This window comes from Dermacentor albipictus, chromosome 7 (genome assembly GCF_038994185.2).
Source record: "Dermacentor albipictus isolate Rhodes 1998 colony chromosome 7, USDA_Dalb.pri_finalv2, whole genome shotgun sequence".
In the NCBI taxonomy this organism is placed as follows: domain Eukaryota; kingdom Metazoa; phylum Arthropoda; class Arachnida; order Ixodida; family Ixodidae; genus Dermacentor; species Dermacentor albipictus.
In genome coordinates this window covers 82,775,892-82,795,404 of record NC_091827.1, presented here as the reverse complement: position 1 = coordinate 82,795,404, position 19,513 = coordinate 82,775,892, and the positions used below count along the sequence as shown (strand labels likewise).

Below are 19,513 nucleotides of genomic sequence, written 5' to 3'. Positions count from 1 at the left end.
TATATACATGTACATATTTACGAGTAGGAGCGATGCTTCGTTATGACCCAGATGAGAAATAAAACACTCGCGTTCCCTGATGCAGTAATTGGGCTCAGGTGTTGTATAAGGGCGGCTTCCGTAAGCAATGACTGTTTGTCCTGCTGCTGTTGGACGAGAATGGCGCCTATATCAAGCGTCAGTACGGACTTCCGTTTGCGCACGTGGGTTGAGGTGATCTAATACCGGCGGAGTCATGAGCGCTGCAATAAGTTTCGAGAAAAATTGAGCATGTTCCAAACACCAGTGAAAAAGGTACGTCCATCTTTAGTACGTAAATTAGTAAGAGGACGTGCAATTTCCACAATGCTCTTTAAAAAATGGCAGCAGTAAGTACACCGTCCTATGAAGCGGTGCATGCCACTGCAAAAAGAGGCCACTGGGAATTCTTAGATAGCGCGAATGTTATCTGGATCAATCTGCACAGCAGTAGAGTCGACAAGGAGTCCGATGATGTTTATCTGACTACCGAAGGTGCATTTGGTGGTGCATAAGTAAAGACCAGCCCGACGGAAAACAGTGAGGACGGCCAAAAGGCGCCGAAGGTGGTTTTGGAAAGTGGGTGAGAAGACAATCACAGAAGCAAAAGAACCGTTCGAAGCATCGAAGAAGCCTATTTATCATGCCTTCAAATATATCAGGACCATTACACAGCCAAACGGCATCTCACCGAACTGCTATTTTCCGTGTGGAGTAGCAAAGGCAGTCTTCACACTGTTTTTTTTTTTCTTTCACAGAATTTCGCCAGTTACAAGTACGGAGGTTAACGGTAGAGACCTAACTCGCGCCATGAAGACCGCCCAATGCGTCATCGGTCTAAATGAAGAGGATATACGTCTTTCTTCGTAGTGCGGTTTAGATGACGGTAGCCTAAGCCGAAACCTGTAGCTGTCATCTTTCTTTCTAACCAAAATAGCAGATGAAGCCTAGGTACTTGACAAAAGCTCCAAATATTTTTTTTTCTTGAGGCTCTTGTCTACCCTTGTTTAGATTATAGAACGCTCAGAAGCAGACACCCGATAAGGTTGCCTGTGAGCAGGAGATGAATCACTGGTGTCAACACGGTGATTCGCAACCTGTGTTTGACCCAATGGGTTATTGTCACAGTCACATATGCCGTTGTATGCAACGACACAGGATGTAGGTACGATGTAGGTCCACGATGAAGAGGCAGGTAGAAGAGCAGGAGCGAGGCAGCACGCAGGCGGCCACGACGATGATGTGGACCCGGCAACCTTAAAAGGATACTCAGTCATCAGTACAGACACGGCGCAGTCGTCCAAGGGAACCAAATGTGCCAGCGACGTGCCTTGAAGGCACTACACACAGCAAGAACGAATAGATAGATCTGATTGTTGTCGACGTGGATGACTGCATTGCGCAAACCAACGTTACGCATAATGAGAACATCAATAATCGGGGATGCGGTGTAATTACCGTCAGGTAGCCATGGAGGAGACGACGGAGAAACATACGTGGCAGCTGCAGGAGCAAAAGGGTGGGTAAACAGAGGCGCGGCAGCCAGGCAGGAAATCGTCAGAGATCTGTGGCAGTTAGAGGCCCTAAACTCCGGTGGAGAAGTCGATTACGGCAGAGTGGGCAGGGAGGAAGTAAGTTCCAAGAATAAGATCGTAAGGATAGTGCCAGAGCACAGTAAACAGGACGGATGTCTAATGGGCAGCAATGGTGACGCGAGCGGAACACATAGCATGTACGGTCGTAGCACGACCGTCCGCAGCACGCATGAAAATTGCCTCGGCAGAGGCTAACGTCTAGTTGAGGCGGTAGCGAAAATATCAACTCATGAATGGCACTTTTGCAGTAGTCTCTGTAAAGACTAATGGTTACGCCGTCGACAAGAACGTAAGGTATATTGCGATCGCAAATCTTGGACTGTAGAACGTACCCGAGTCAACAGTACAGAAGTGATGCAGCCCAACTTCGCGAACAGCGCTTTGCGTCCTCTAGTTTCCCTAGGTGGAGCGGAAGGAAGGTGATGGAGGGCAGCGGGAAGGCGGTAATCGGGACTGGTGGCGCTGAGGTGACGACAAACGGCTATGAGTGGAGCCCTTAGAGGTTTGGGCTGAGTGCTAGGCTTTTTGGGACGGGTCGAAGAATGATACAGTTCATGCTCAAAGGGTCTATAGAAGGGAAAATTTCGCCTTGAGAAGGAAGGCCAACGGCTTCCGCAGTGCCAAAGTATGTGGGCAGACAATCCATATAATAAAACAAATACATTGGTCGTTGGACGCACGCTATTTTTTCGAATTCCCATAATCAGGGAAGCGATGTAATTACCCCCAGGTAGCCACGGAAGAAACGACAGAGAAACACACGTGGCACACAATGCAGTCTAAGCAGAGGCGCGGCAGCCAGGCAGGGAGTCGTCAGGGTTCTGCGGCAGTTAGAGGTGATGAACTCCGGTTCCGCTATTTGAGAAGATCAATGCAACTTCCATATTTACGCGCATATTACGCGATCGCAAATATAACGGCATGGGGACCTCCAGTGTCTCAAAAAAAGAAATGTTAGGATTCGTCACTTCCTTTTCCCGCGTATCAAAGCACACGAGTGCCGTGCGTCCTAAATGAAAGAAGAAACCGGCGAGCATAAGCTTCGCGTACCGCTCATTATTGTCGCTGACACGCGCGTACATTACCAGCCAGTCTTCGACATCTACGCCAATTCCACCGGTAAACGTCGATTTGTCACAGGGATGGGTGAGTGCAGTCAATTATAAACCCGGAGTAGGCGCAGCAGCCGGAGCAGGAGAGAACTTGCCGTCTCCGTTCGAGGCTTTGTCGGAACTAATGTGGCATCCGCTGCGAATATCCAGTGCCGTGCACTCGCTAGCTGAATCCGCACCACCGTTGAAATTCTTTAGAGGAAGATTATTTCTATTAGCACACGCTGGTATGGTGGAACAACCCTGAAGCCAAGGCCAAGCTCAGCAAAAGCACAGCGCCAGATAAAATCTTTCTCGTCGTGTCTGTCAATGTGGAAAATACCGATCGCAATATTATTTCAATCCGATATACCCACGCATACTTGGTGTGTGCGAAATCCTTGAATATTTCTTTTTGCTTCTTTTTTAGAGATTATTCCAGCAGGTCAACGCAACTTCCATATTTCCGCGCAATTGATGCGACCGCGAATGTAACGCTAGATGGACCTCCAGCCTCTCAGAAAAAGAAAAGTTGGGATTATAGTGCGAAGTGACTCCGCTTAGTAACAGAAAATGACCATAAAAGGGGAAGCCCGCAAGGCTTTATTCTGTGTTACTGCGAACTACCATCGCAAAGCAAAGTGAAAGGACAAGTGTGTGCAAAATCAGTATACTCTTTCTCACTGTTAACGTCTTTCGCACTCAGCACAACGTCGTCTTTCATGATACAAGGGTTATTGGCAGGCAGTACTACAGAGGTGCTCACCGCACAATCAAACACAGCGAAGCCTTACACGGATAGCGCGGGGATCTATCGTGTAACCTAGAAGACTCGCCTGACGTACCTGCACAACAGCGCCGATCGTCTTCTAAACGGTTGCGACTAATGCGCCGTAATCACATTGACGCAGCACTAACAGCCATGTAAATCGAAAAACGAAGGATGGCACGAAAGCTACTCTTACAACTTTAATTTGCAACGCTAGAGAAAATAAGTGAAAAATAATAAATGACGACACATTATGTTCGTCACGATTCCGAATATAACGCGAGGCGCGTTCGGAGGCAAAACATTTCACTCGAAAAAAAAAAAAAAAACAAACAAAAGAAACCTCCCGCTATATGTGTGCAAATAAGGTAATTAGAATAAGAAATTTCTTAAAAGAAATACGTAAATAATGGCAATAAATGTTTTCAGCTATGCGCAGTACGATTGCATTACTAATTACTAAACTCATATAATTTGTACTTTACTAATCCGTTACCGTTACGTTAGTAACCTTCACTGCTTTATTCTCACTTCAATTATTGTTACGTAATTCACCATGTCTGGCCCTCAACATCACCACTAGTCACCAATCCAGCCCTCCACCCAAATAGTTTGCAGACCCATTGCCTATTGCCTAGAGCATCAGGTGCCGGGTTCAATTACACCAACTGTCGGGCAAACGTTTGTCACCGGGTATGTGACAAGCAGTATGTGCCGGTCTCCAATGAACCTCCTTGATGCCCACTTGGGTAATTGCTTGTTGTGTCAGCAATCAGCTGTACGGCGTCGATGAGAAAGATGAATATTGACGGTAATGAGATTAGCACTTCGTTCCACTTCTTTGCTGTGCCCTAGAAGTAATCCACGAGTTTCCAGTGAGCTTTGCTATGTGTACATTGGCCACAAAGGTACAGTGCGCCGAAGGACGCCTTGCAGCACAGGTTGCCGACTATCATGGAGTTTACCAGGGAGTTTGCGCACAAGCACAACTTGAGAAGCACGTGACCCTGACGGCCACAAAGTTGCATTCGCATGATGGCCACTTGGGGGACCCCCAAGGGGACTCGATCCTTTCCCAGGCGGCAATCCTAGCGCTCTCACAGGATTTTCGATCTCACACAATGTGCCACATAATTACGTCTCTATCTCGTCAGTTCGCCCACCCTAAGAATCTTAATTACGCATGATAACTAATTAGGCACCTATAGTAGCACAGTAGACTAATTGCCTTCACGTCACCAATCTTCTAGATTGGATGGGTGCACTGCTCACTTTTATTTTTAGTGGACGCATCAGACTATAAATAATGGCGCCATACCTGTCCACAAGGCGGTTCAGGTCTAGGTCACACTGTACTAATTCCGTTGATGAAATCAACGTAGGTCTTACGGATCTTTCATGATATTTCATTAGACACTCAGAACGACTACGCTTTGAAACGCCACAACACTAGTATTTTCGTGAAATTGCAAATTTGCGGTTTAGCCACCCACCTGCATTCCACTATTGCGGTTAATGGAAGCGTTACAACGTCACTGTTGAAGCCTGTGAAATATTTGTACTTTGAAAACAGCAACGCAACTTCCATATATATATATATATATATATATATATATATATATATATATATATATATATATATATATATATATATATATATATATATATATATACCACAAAAAAAAGCAGTTCTGGGTCCAGGTAAATATTCACAGAGAAGTAGACGCGCGTGGGAAGCGGTTTATTGACGCTTCGGTTGGGATCCGGCTGAAACATCAACAAACCGATTCATACGCGCGTCTACTTCACTGTGAATATATATATATATATATATATATATATATATATATATATATATATATATATATATATATATATATATATATATATATATATATATATATATATATATATATATATATATATATATATATATAAAGGTTTACCTATCCTAACTCATCCATTACCTTCCATTTACTGACCCGAACTGAAGCCGAACATCGTCTGCTGTGATCCGAGTGTCAGGACGTCAACCATTCATCAAAGTGACACACGTAGACTCCTAGTTATACTCACGGTATTCTCAGTACTAGAGTGCACCGCATTTTGCATAAATTTGTGGGCAGGCAGTGGGACGTTTAGTACCCAGATTTGATTACTCCTTCCAGCAGCGTAGTTATCTAGGAGGAATATTCATGAAAGAAATGTTTCTCACCCATCCGATAGCAAGAAGCGACAAGTGAACCCACGCGGAGTTCGCAAAAGAAGCTGCGACATCGCAGTCGCAGAAAAATTTGACCTATACTTTGAGGATCCAATCTGGGACCAACGGCGTTCTAGTGCGGGTGACGAATTCTTCTTTCGGGATGTTAAGTATGTTATGTAGAAGAGTAGCACAGAACCGATATCGTCATGCACAAGATCACTGCCAACGGTCAAGGAAAATTGAGAACGCAAAAATGTGCGTTCTACAGCGAGTTCATGCAGCGACTAAGGGTGTGTAATATCCCGCAGTCTTGTAGCCGCTTAGCAAGAACGCTTGCGTTTGCGCCAGTGCAAACGTACGTGCAAGCTAGACTGCGATATCTGTTCATACAAGAAAGAAAAACATTCTATGCCTCTGTAGTGTTTTTACTATTTCGACGGGCATCTCGAATGCAGGTATGTCCCACCGCTTGTGAAGGTTTTCTTCGTTGTTAACTTACTTCATTACTTTTACCAACGTGACCGCAGGAAGAAGCACCGGTATTGCATACTAAATACATGGAGCTGGTCGAAGCGAAGCTGCTCCTGGATTTCTGCCGCTTTCTATGGTAAGCTTCGTTCTTTCTTTCTTTTTTTTGTCTTCTTTGAAGATGGCTTTCTTGCTCAGTTTCCCTCACGATAGCAGGTGGCCTAATAAAATGGTGCGCATGGTATAGCCGGAGATCAATTTGTCCTGTACAGGGCACCAGAACGAGCTGAAATCATGCGGTGGGAACAAGGTGTAGTTACGGCTGTGCTGCTCGTAGCGTTGCTGATGGGTAAGCCTTCGCTTCATGTTAGCTTCCTTCTGGTTGCAATGTTTTGCATTGTCTACTGTGACGCTTCAGAAAGCATCCAATGTCGTGGTTAGCCGCAGTGAAATGTGCTACTGCAATCGCCAATGTGAAAGAACCGAAACACGACACTGGTGCAGCACTTGCTCCTTCACTTGAGCGGTAAATTCACGCACGCACAAGGCCTGATTGGATTATCGAAAGCTTCCTGGAGCCTACTTGAACTGGAAGCTAAGTTGTGCTGGAGCGACCCATCTTGTAAGCCTAGGTCACGCTCGGGGTACTCCAAATTAGGAAGTGGAAATGTTGACATGAATAGAGGAATCGATTAAATCGATCAAGGGTGGTATGACGTAAAAGTATTCCTAGGCGTTTTCATTCCAAATCGGCCATTAGCCCTCCCTGATAGGTCCAAATGGTTCGTGCCCCGCCCCTTTGGGCGCGGCGCGTGCGCATATATCATGGGCTGGAATCGGACCATTCTGACCTACCAGGCAAACCTAGCGGTGGATCTTGAATAAAAAGAGATAGCAATACTTTTACGTTACACCGGCCAAAGTGTTAATAAGGGCAAAGAAATAGCTGGCGCGATGAAAAAAAAAACGAAGTGCGGTGACCAAGGGCGGATGGCAGCGGAGCTCGTCTCCTTGCTGGTGTAAACGACAGTGAAACACGCGCTGCTCTCCCTTGTTCGAGCGTACTGTCGTTCACCGTACTTGAGGCCAGGTCTCCGGATAACGAGGTCCTTAGACATTACATTGAGTTCGTTAAATGTTTTCCTAAGATATTTGATGAAAAACAAGGTGCGAATAAACAAGCTACAACTGTGCGCTCACTTACTACTGAATCTGTAATGCGCACACGTGGAGGAAAATATACAATGCCGAATTCGCGAATACTTTCCCATGATTAAGGGCAGCTGGTAGTAAGTGAATAATACTTAGGCCTGTTTGAGCTTAAATGTGCTCGTCTGTTTTGCTTGATTTCTTGGTTTGTTTAGGCATGTTCCGGGTTGTATATACTTGTGGACTTTTGTCGTTTAGATATTCACTTGAAATATTCTCGTCCTATAAGTCAGGTAACACGAGGTTATTGGCCAGTTCTCCTAAACTCACTTACTACGTCACCCACGTGGTTATAGAAGATACTGCTAATCCACCGCCTTGTTCATGAATGGCGCCAGCTAATACTCTGAGTCTTTCCCATACAGATAAATAAATAACCAATAATATAGACAAGAAAGCAGACATCGCCGTAGTTAAATTCGTAAGGAGATTTGACATGTTATACCGAAGATGTGGGTTTGGCTCCAACTGGCGAGAGGTTGCATTTTCTCCCGCTTTCATTCCCGTTCTTTACATTCACACACCACACACACACACACACACGCACTCACAAATGTCTATATATATATATATATATATATATATATATATATATATATATATATATGAACGAGAAGAAAGGAAACATAGGGGCCCAATTCTCCAGCCGCATTTCGCGGTAAACGTTACGATTACGTAAACTCCAGTTGCCGGGAAACTTGAAAAGCGTCTTAAAGCTCGGGTGCCTGGCTTTCTTCTTTCGCATTATATATATATGGTACCATAATAGGCGCACACGCGTGAAGACATTTAGTATAGTGACGCTCCTGACGCAAGTCCTAGTCCTGCTTCAGCTCGGTTAATTTGTCTTTGACATAGTGATACTTTCTTTTTGTCAAACAAGTAGTCTTTTCTTCAAAGTACTTAAAGAAGTTGAGCGCAAGAAAATAGACAACATCAGGCTTGATAATTGAGGGGCCATCAAGGGTCATAAAGCTGAACCTTAGCCAATATCATGTGTTATGCATGATTCGCATACCTGTTGAAGCAAATTTTTGATCGCTTGCGCAGAAACAGCTGCAAGTTGTTCTGCGAGGATAAGCAGTATGATGTCCTAAGGAAAGATGTCCTAGGAAAGTGGATTGAATCAATAGAGCGGGTATTTTCCCAAAACTGCTTTTTGCTAGAAATGACGTCTCTACGACTGTTTGCCATGTGCATTTTGGGGCGGACAGTTTTGCTGTCTAATACGTCGCCTTCAGAAAACCTTACAAAACAACAACCTAAAAAAATAATAAAAAAGGTAATGTCGTGTATGCGTTTTTTGATGTGGCTTGAAAGTACGGTGTAAGTGCGGTTACATGTCAATAAGCCTAAACCTACAACTAGTCAATAAACCTACACATGCTACCTAAAACCATCAATGTTGCCGGATTCGGGACCCTCGTAATGCAATGAACCTCAAGAAAGGTAACCGAACGGGCCGATTCTTATTCATCTTGTGAGAAGAAGCCAACAAACAAAGACACCAAGGACCGCACAGGGGAAATTACTTGTACTTACTAATTGCATCAAAGAAAGTATAAATTGATGTATATCAAAATGGATGAAAAAAAAACAACAACACCGGTCAGCCCTTCCACTCTGCTGAAGATGGAAGACCAGCGGAGCTGTGTGTTGTGGGGGTCTGATTGCGTAATTGGTTATCGGAATATTAAACACTCGAATATATATACACGTGGCGTCGAGCGGGTTCTCCACGAACTCTCTGCGGAACGTCGTTGTCGCACCGGGGAACTGTTCCAACGGAGTGGCGGCTTGCTGCTGACGGGCCCCGCGCTTGCGCTCGGCTTCGGTGGCGCGTTCGTCCTCCGTGGTGTTGGCTTGCGGCCGCCATTCCCATTGTCGCCGCTGCTCACGCACCCGCTGTATTTGGTGAACGGCCTCGTCATCGCCTACAGCTTCCGAACCTGTGGGCGTAACGCTGCTGGCTGTACGTTCGGCGGCGTAAGCTCTTTCGCGACGATTACGCGTCCATTTGCGTGTCTGGGCAAGTCCGCCTGCTCCCTGCGTTCCCGCTCTTCTTCCTGAGAACGAACGGAACGCTGTATAGCCATCATGAGTCCGAAGGCAACTGATAAGAGCTCTGACGCCACCTCGACGTCACGGAACGCGCGACACGCACGACTGGTTGGCGATACGGTGACGTTTTATTCTAGCCGGGCCGCGTCAATCACGGCGCCTACTCGACGGCACGAAGGCGGTCTGACGCGGACGATGGAGGAGAAGGCCCGAGTTTTGTGTCGACACACGGACAGGATCGCTGGGGGAACTAGGCCTTAAAAGCTTCGCTGTAAACGTCACAGGCCTGCGCGGCACAGTCACAGCGTAAGCTGGAGGAGGGACTCCACATGAGCACCATTTTCGACACCACGTGGACACTGCTAGGTTTTCGCGGCGAAGTCTTTTCTCGCCGTTTTCAGGAAAACGATCTGAACTGTCCGCCCGGCGTCGACGGTGAACTGCGGCTACGTTGATGATGATGATGATTTATTGGCATCCCCTTCGGAACGTGGTCGTTAGAAACATTCACCTAGCCAGCTTTAGTCAACGAGGTCAAGCTTCCTGCAGCATGCCACTGCTATATGTAACTGCTACATTTAGGGACCCCTGGTGGTATATAAGGGAACTGCTCTGGAAAATGTGTACGTATCGACGCTACGCGGTGCGCTTGTCCCATCGCGTGTCAAGTGGCCCGATACGATGATGATGATGGTGATGATGATGAACCGTCCATACTACACTAATGATGATGATGAACCCCCCATACTAAAGTGACCCAAGATACTATATGTTTAGCAGAAAGTATTGTTTGCTTTCAGTGAAGATTGTTATCTCGTCGTGACCAGGGTAAATATTCCAAAATGGGTTTCTTCTTTGTATGGAGACATCATGAGTGAAATGGGTCAGCGCGGACCCCTGAAGGATGTGACGTCCGGTGGCTCAAGTGCCACTCGGTCGGCTAGTCGGACGTAACGCAGCTTCCCATCCTTGTGCATGTTCCACTGCCGCAGGCACATCTCGAGCCCAGCTCAAGGCCGGCTGCAAGATGGAGACCCTGAGGGCATGCGGCGATGACTTCTTGCCTTATGCGCAGAAAACGCAATTGGAGACTTCTGCGGCGCTGTATGAGAAGACATGTCCGTACGTATACGCATGTCTCTGTACGAATGTTATCTTGGAAAGTTATGTTGGCGTCCACCCGACTATTACCATGGTACAGAGGAAAGCTATTACGGGTTTCGCAGAAGGCAAGTATCACGGTTAAAGAAATATTTTTCTTTGTCCGAAATGTAGCTTGTAACTCTGTGCTACAAGTCGGAATGGCGACAAGCTTTCCTTAGACAACCTTTCCATCACGTTCGCGGGCTTCCGCAGAACGGACTTGCGAAATTTTAACGTTCACCTATGTGTTCCATGGGGCGCATATGGCTGGAATTATTAAGACAACCAGCTTTCCGCTGTCCTTGAAAAGTGTAGGATCATTGCGTTCTACCGGATTTAACATACTGAGCAGGAACTTCAAGGTTAAAAAAAGTCGCAGTTTCACCTGAAAAGCGAATCATCGTTTGTGACAGCAAATTGGTAGAAAGCCATACGAACTAAGAATAGTAGCTTTATCGGTCGTATGAAGTTGTAGACACTCGCTTGTTAACTAAATTAACGAGCATGATGTCAGCGCGCATAGGCGAACATACACATGTCACACTCAATGACTGCGGACGCTCGATCAAGCCGCTGGTCGGAGGAAGCGCGGCAGCTACAGCGAGTGAAGTGACCTTCGTGCTGTCAATCACATCAACGCTAGCTGAGTGGCGAGAGCACCAGACGCCGTCGGCGAGCCTCCGTCCAACCTAAACTCTGCCCCACATACAGATCCCTTTCAAGATAAAGTCCGCGAGTTGCTGCCGATGTACAACGCGCCCTCCCCCTACCTCTCCCTCCTCCCGTTCCATGCGCGCGACGGAAGACGGTGTGCTTTCTCCCCGCTTTCCTCTCTTGAGAACGCGTGATTGAGCCGCGATCGTCCGCTCACCCTTGCACGCTTTTAGTCGCGCATACTGTACAGCATACGGCGCACAGCGACGGGGTTATCGTATAAGAACATCACGGCGACGGCAACGACGACAGCAAGAATGCGCCAGGAGTGTCCATATAATTGCTATCGCAATGAAAGAAGTTAAAGACCGCGTAGAAAGAGACACAATAGGAAAAACGATAGGCGCAACGTTAAGAAACTCGAATATAGCGGTATGGGCTATACCTAGAGAACATGAGGGGCCGGCCATGTAATCCGTAAGGTATGTATCCGGGCGTCCACTGCAGACACAAAAGGACTGGCAAAAATATGGCAGCACTGTCAAGAATGGAAGAAAACTCTGTATTGTGAGAAAAGTTCTAAATTTTCATGCATAGAATGGTGCCCGATAGCGCAAGAAAGCAGTGATTGAAGATACCTGTGGAAGTACATAACCCTGAACTGAAGAAAAATGGTTTGATTCGACTCCTTATGCAAAATACATAACATTGGGGGACGCAGCTTCTCACGTTGTAGCAAGCTTTTCAGCCTTTTCTTTTGTAGTTGAGAATATTGTGTGGTAGATTCGGCACAAAACCGCATGTTTGTATGGTTAATTAACAAAAAAGGGTGAACGTATAGAAGGGAAATAGGTGGGCCCGTACACACGAGCTAGCTTTAAATGCTTCTGCCATTATGATGAGCGCGATCAAGAGGATTGATACGACAGTAATACTTTAGCGTTAGACTTCTCAGGTGGAAGGCGTGGCGTGCATCATTAGTATTAACTATACACCACACATATGGCAAGTACAGCTACTAACGCGACTATCGGAACGCGCTGCACGTGTTCGGACTTCCCTGCGAGCGTAGCGCACCTGCCCACGGCCGAGCGCCAACCGTGCGGCGCGGTATTCAAGAGCGATGCGTGCGCGGCGTACCTAAATGCGTACAGAGTGCACCGGCCCCTTCCACGTACGTCGGCCTCCTCACCACTCGCCTCCAGTCGTTTGCCGCGAACAAGCCGACAGACGGGTATCCGTTTGCGTAACCGTTCTGGCACTGACGCATCATCATTTGCAGCGACACAACTCTATTATTTGAAGGCGAGGGCTCTAATAACTGAGCTGTGCAGGCGAATAACTTTCTACAAAAAACCTGCACGCATGGTGCCCCACGAATGTGTTGAGCATTAACGTTAAGAAATCTAAGGCAAGGTGGTTTTGCCCCAATAATAAAAAAGGGCGACCTTACGGTACGCCTAAAGTACGAGGGAAAAACTATAGAGACAGGTTAGTTTTTTTTTTCTAAATCATTGGGAGTGCATTTTTAGAGGACATATTGTGGGACAGGTATATAAATAAAGTCGCCATGAGACCCTCTCAAGTTATAAGCTTTGCAAAACGGCACAGGTATTCCCGGTAACATAAAGTGAAGTTACTGCTGTATTATGTTCTCTTCTGTTATTATGCAAGTTACAAATCATTATTGTGCAGATCCCTACAATTAAAAAGAGAAACATCTTTCCTAAAGAAAGCATTTTTCGTATTCTTTATGTTAAAGGTTAGGGACATGCATCGATACACTTTTTTTAACGACCGCAATATCATAAATGTATGGATTTGCTGGCTTGCAATTTATTTTGAAATTATAGGAAATACCCCAAACAATATCTATGCACTATATCAAAGTTAACGTCCTAACGCTCTTTCAAGTTTCCTTACCCACTCTGTGAGAACACAACCTGTGTGTTGTCCTCCGTGCGGGAAAATTACGGTTGCCATATGATTAGGTACCAGTTACCATGCCTTTATATACACTTAATAACTCGACCATTTCACTTGACAACATTTCGAATAGACGTCTGCGCTGTTATATTATTGGTTGCCGTATTACAGGAACAGCTACATAAAGTCGGCCTCTGGCCATAGGCTATGCAGATAAAGCGGCATACCACAATTCTGAATTTATTTATCGAGCTTACGTTGCACCTTTAGGCGTTGTTCCTTTCTACTTTTAGTTTACTTGCTGCGGAAGTCTTGCGAGCTTTGAATGTGATCTTCATGTACGTATGGCATGTACGAGACTGCAAGAAGTGCATCTTTATGTTTTCCGATGATTATTTGTAATTAGAAAAAATATGTCTGTTATTATGAGTTTGAAATGCGCCATGCTCCCTGCGGTTGCCTGCGGTAAATGTTGAGAGACACACGTCCTGTGCTTCGCACTTATTAGTCTGACGCCTTCGATGCGCCCTTCTATTGATTATAAATAAACAACAGCAATAATATTGTTAATATTCATGTTTTTAATAAACTGAACTAATGGGTGGCTGAAAGAATTAGCGGGCACAGGCGACACAATAAATCATGTGTGACTTCGTGGACCGGGATGCCGGCTCCCTGGAAATTTGACAAGTGCGTTCCTACGTTCGCTAGGAGGTAGCTTAAATGCATTGAAAGCAATCGTGACCTTACTGAATCGCATACTCACTGTAAAGAACCAAGACCGTCGCCACGGCTGCCCTTCTTTTTAATGGAGCCCTAGTCTTAATCATGAGTATGCGCGTGCCCTGTGCTGCCGTCGTACCCTTCGATGTTCAATGCTCAACGCTAGATTTGGACCCCAGCGTATATTGGAAATAAGTTAAATTTAATATCCTTCATTATCTACATTGCTGTGAACAAAACGATAACACTTGGCATACAAAAGCTTATTTAAGTCGATGTTTCTGATCTATTTCAATGCTATTACCAACCTCTTTCAATACAGCTACCGTTTACCAAAGCGCCTTACATTATGATAAAATGAAGTTTAGGGCGCCCCTCTAACACCGAATCTTCATCCCTACGGGTACCTTTGCCAGAATACGGTTACATTAGTGGAATGAAAAAAAAAAACTATCTCAAGTAAGGTACGGTATGTGCAAAGCCTCAAATTAGGTCTCCACCGCGCTAAGTGCACGTCTTATTATCATTTCAGGAACTTGAAGCAGCAGATAGCGTGCTGTATGAAGTTCGTCAACGACTGCATGGAAAATGTGCCGAAAGTCGCTTCGACTTTGTTTCTTGATGCTTTTAAGGAAACCTTGGATGGCATATGCACAGCAGCTTCGAAGGAACATGAGGGTACGTTGTGGAACCTTTTCCGTTCATATCAGTAAAGGGAACAATGTCCTGGCAAAGGCTGGCTTTGTCGTGGTCGAACATCATGCGCTGATTATTTTCATGCGTGTGGTTGGCTTCCATTATTAATCATTTCAGAAGCTTGGCGTTGTAACAGGTGGCCCAAAATGGAGACAGAGGTTTCGATGTCATTGCTTGCATGTTTGGCAAGTGTCTCATCAGGCGGAGACAGCTACAGCCAGGTGTGGCGTCCTGAGTAGCGAGCCAATGTCCAAATGACCATTCACTCGAAACACACATTGCGACTTTGTAACATAATGCGTAGTACGGCGTATCACGTTAGACCAAAAATAGCGTTACCTCATTTGTAACTTGAAATACATACCTTAGTTAGTAAGGAAAAACAAGGCGAAAGCTGGAGATGGAAAACCAAGACAATGAGCAACACGACAACAAGGCAAAAGGTAAAGTTACAAGGTAAAATCACCACTGCATGCCGTTGTATGCAGTGGTAATTCGAGATATTTGGGAGAGCCTTTTACCTTGCAGTGGGCCTAAATATTGACTGCTGGTGCTTATGATTGTGACAATGGCGATACTTGTCAACCTGTTTAGGGATGTGATAGATGAACGAAAAGACGCATGGCGGGCATGATTTCAAGTTAACTTAGATTATCCACAGTACAAACAAGAGAGCTACAAACCATGAGGTGGGAAGAAAAGGCTTGTCAGTGCTTGCCTTTGCCTAATATGTTCTACTCCGGCGCTCATCTAATGCTGCCTAGTAACATTCAATTGAAATGCAGGGCATGCACTTTTCCGACAATAGCTCCTATAAGTTACACAGGGGCTTGTGAGTTAAAGTAACCACTCAAGCTCGGTCACGCTGGGTACGGCCACCACAGCTTTTGCGGGCGCATGACGGATCAGCTAATATTTTTATTTGAGAGCGCTTTACAGACCACGGGCAATATAATCATGACGCTGGCCGTTCAGAGTTTAGACTGGAACTACATCCTACGAGATTACGCTTCTTTCAGCGAATTTTTGTTTCACTCGCACTCACGCATATAATGAGAATGAAAGAATGAATCGGTTAACCTTTTTGACTATCGTGATCCAATGCGTGACTTTTCTTGTCGCACAGTGTACGACAAAGCTATCGGATGCTTGAACTCCGTTGGTGCAAAGCTGAACTCATGCTGGAGGACATTGCGAGGAACTGTACAGAAGGCTGTAGTCAAGGCGCCCACCAGTGAAGTTCTTCACCACACCTGCTGGTTAGTACCCCATATATTGCACGTTCTGGTAAAGTGTTATAATTGCTACCATCGTGGATCACAATTGGGGGCCACCACACGGTCAATAAAAAATGCAGTTCTTAGCAATGAAGAGGCAGATGGGGGTGCACCGCGTTGATAGCGCACACAAGAGCCACCCTCATGCTGTGCTACTAGTTCGAATACCGAGCGTGTTCCGTTATTGCTGCAGTTGGACTTTTCGCAACCTAATGTACGCGGACGAATCTAGATCGTCGTAACAGTATTAAACTAATACGCCGTCTTATTTCTACAAATGGGCTACCCCTACATCGAATGGGCCCCATCTACGCTGTTCATCAGATTAACTAGTGCTTATGATCGTTGCCTTTACACATCATAATACAAGACTAGAACAGACCACATCTCGGACAACGTCACTAGTAGTGCGAAATTTTGAACTATGCAAACATTGAGACTTCCATTTCGGCCCCGTGTGAATCTTACAACTTTAATCTGTCAATCTTATAAACCAGCAAAAAAAAACCTCTTTGCGTGAATGGGATCCTAAGTATCTCCTGCAAAGGTGTACTGGAAATGGCAAACTGAGACAAGTAAAATGTCGCAGTTTCGCCTTAAAAGCGAAGCGTTGATTACGTTAGCAAATTATTAGGCAGTTATATGAAGTAAAGATGGCAGTTTTACCGGCCGTATAAACATGGCATCATTCGTTTACGAACTGAGTTAACAAGCATGGCGTCAACAAACACTCGATGAGCAAGTACACTCGCTGTCATAACGCTGGTGTGAGCAAGCGCGGCAGCTGCGGCGAGCGAAGAAACCTTCGTGCGGCGTATCGCTTCAACGCAAGAGCGGCGAGGAGACAGCGCGCATAAGGGTATGAGCCGTCTACAGAAACCTTTCAAGATACGGCTCGCGCGACCGTACGCGGCCGTGCAAAGTACGCACTCGTTGGCGGAGTAGAAGCCGCCACCACTCCCTCTCGCGTTGACTACCCGCTTTCCCCCACATAAGCTGCGCATGATTGAGCTGCGGTCGTCAGTTCCCCTTACGCCCGCTGACAAAATGCGCAGTTATTATGGGAGCACAACCCCCCCCCCCCCCCCCTCTCCAATCCGAGCACGGCCTTTCGCGCGACGGAACACGGAGCGTTTGCTCTCCGCTTGTTTCGTTCTCGCGCGCCTGATTAAACCGCGATGGTGGGCTTCCCTCGTATGCTTTCACTCGCACATAAAGCATACGACGCGAGACGAAGGGGCAAAATTTATTATATCCATTGCAATAAAAAAACAGCAGACAAGTGGCAACGTGGAATGTTGTTCCTTGTGCAGTATCTACACAGCGTTCATAGATCAGTTCATTAACTTATTTGAGTGTTATCGGGTAACGTGAAAATCGGCAGCTCTGTATACTATGCGTCTGTTATTCGGTCCACCATATAAAAGCAGAACCATATAAGTAGTTTTCATTATGGTGTGGTTCAAAATCGTGATATTATTATTATTATGTTGAGTACGCCCTAACCGACCATCCTATGACGAATAATTGCCATCAGACTACATTACATCAGGAGCACTATTACACAGCATTGTTTCCTGTTTTCTAGGCATATTGAGAAAAAAGTATTAATACTCTTTAAAACTAGGAAATGTATTTATCTTTCGCCTGCGCCCACATGCACGCGGCTTCAGAAGAATGACATACAGAATGACATCGTAAAAAAATGTTATTGACACATATTTTCAAAAATACTTCTGCACAAACACACACACACACACACACACACACACACACACACACACACACACACACACACACACACGCACACGCACACACAATTTGCTCCGAGGATTTCTTGGATGACGTATCTTGATCTTTTTACGCATCTGTCCGCAGCTCGTACCACGATCTGTTAAGGTGCGCCGACCAATCGTTGGCGCCATGTGAGAGCACCGGCGGAAAAGAGCTCGTCCTCGGCGTACTCCAGCGCGTGTTCGGTGGTGCCGTGAACTTGGTGTGCGGGGACTACGCGAAAGCATCCGAGGCATGCAAGGCGCTGCCAAAACTACCTTCACTCAGTGCCAATGATCGCAAGATCGAGAACTACATTGAGGTTCTTGCAGAAGCTGCCATCACGTTCGGCCGCAAGAACTAGGTGGTAGTGCCTTACACATCTAGCTATGGCTTCCGTGTTTCTTGTTCACATCGAACGTATTTTTGGCACACACGCAAACTGCATTGAGAATAAATGAATGCGTAAGACGAAAGAGAAACATCGGACACCAGAAACAAGATGCGGAACCCTACAGTAAATGCATCTTAACTACAAACTTTGACGCGCAAATAAAGCTTTATTCCCTGTTGCTTTTTTGTGGTATGTTCCCGGAACTTCTCTTGTTGATTTGTTAGGCTGTATAATTGCCATTGTTCTTGCTAATGACATAAAGTAGTGTAGAGAGATGAGAAACACAAACACCCACCTCCGTCCAAATATGTCTGTATTCGCCGTTGCTGCGCAGTGCTTCGTGCAACAATTACGGATAAATAGCAATCGACTGCCTGCATCGCTTCCTTAATATCATTCGTATCGTGTAATTTAAGTACGTACATGTAAGCACAGTGAAAGTACTGTTGACAGCACTGCATAAAGTTGAGTGAACTTATTGTAGGATGAACCAAACAAGTGCAGACGGGGCCCTGTATCATGGTATGACGGGTTATATTGTTACGTAGGAAGACGCAGACGAAAAGCTATGTACATGTATATTTACAAGAAATTACGCTGCGCTTGGCCATGAGGCAACTGCCCGCGCTAGCTTCTAATCGTCGTCGTCGTCTTCACACTGCTCGCCTTTTCGTGATCGCACACATTGTTCCGTAGCACTACCCCCGGCTGCAAAAGTGCCATCCCTGAGCGACTAAAGATCGGACCCGGAAGCAGTGTAGTATGCCTTGAGCCTACTGACATGCACGACATCATTTGATGCCAAAGGAGACGACGAGGTTGAACCCACAGGAGCAATTTCGTAAGTCACAGGCGTCACCTGCGCAGCACGCGGTAGGGCCCTGTGTATGGCGAAAGGAGCTTCTCTGAAAGTCCGACGTGACAGGAGGGCGACCACAGGAGCACGAGCGCGCCAGGTGAAAACTGCACGTCACGATGGCGGGCGTTGTAATGACGCTGCTGAGTGGCTCGTGAGGCCGTCAGTCGAGCACGGGCAAGCTGGCGTGCATGGTCGGCGAGGGCGATGGCGTCGCGCGCATACTCGCTTGTTGAGATCGCAGCAGGAGGAAGTGCCGTGTCTAGGGGCAAGGTAAGTTCGCGACCGTACAGAAGATGAAATAGAGAAAATCCGGCGGGGTCGTGCAGGGAAGAATTGTACGCAATTGTTACGTAAGGAAGGGCAATGTCCCAGTCGTGGTGGTCTTTCGAAACGTACTTGGACAGCATATCGGTAAGAGTACGGTTTAACCGCTCTGTCAGGCCATTGGTTTGCGGATGGTATGAGGTAGTGAGTTACTGTTGAATGGAGCAGGAACGCACGAAGTCAGCGATAACTTTCAAAAGGAAGTTTCGACCACGGTCAGTAAGCAGCTGTCGCGGGGTGCCATGAAGATAATGTCACGCAAGAGAAAGTCCGTGACGTCAGTGGCGCAACTGGTAGGGAGAGCCCGACTGATAGCGTATCGGGCGG

General features: G+C 46.2%; 1 protein-coding gene across 1 annotated transcript; it reads left to right on the top strand.

Moving 5' to 3' along the window:
• The first annotated feature begins 6,409 nt into the window (after nucleotides 1-6,409).
• Nucleotides 6,410-18,062, top strand: LOC135907545 (uncharacterized). The gene is made up of 5 exons (XM_065439228.2): nucleotides 6,410-6,496; nucleotides 10,410-10,539; nucleotides 14,396-14,541; nucleotides 15,686-15,818; nucleotides 17,715-18,062. The coding sequence occupies exons 1-5, from the start codon at nucleotides 6,442-6,444 to the stop codon at nucleotides 17,971-17,973; spliced, it is 723 nt and encodes a 240-aa protein (XP_065295300.2). The 5' UTR covers nucleotides 6,410-6,441; the 3' UTR covers nucleotides 17,974-18,062.
• The last annotated feature ends 1,451 nt before the right edge of the window (nucleotides 18,063-19,513 follow it).

Bases quoted from the DNA above. Each gene is read 5' to 3' on its own strand.
- LOC135907545 (XM_065439228.2), top strand. From the start codon at position 6,442: ATGCGGTGGGAACAAGGTGTAGTTACGGCTGTGCTGCTCGTAGCGTTG. The intron at 6,497-10,409 runs GTAAGCCTTCGC...CCACTGCCGCAG, and splicing joins GCTCGTAGCGTTGCTGATGG to GCACATCTCGAGCCCAGCTC. The intron at 15,819-17,714 runs GTTAGTACCCCA...ATCTGTCCGCAG, and splicing joins GTTCTTCACCACACCTGCTG to CTCGTACCACGATCTGTTAA.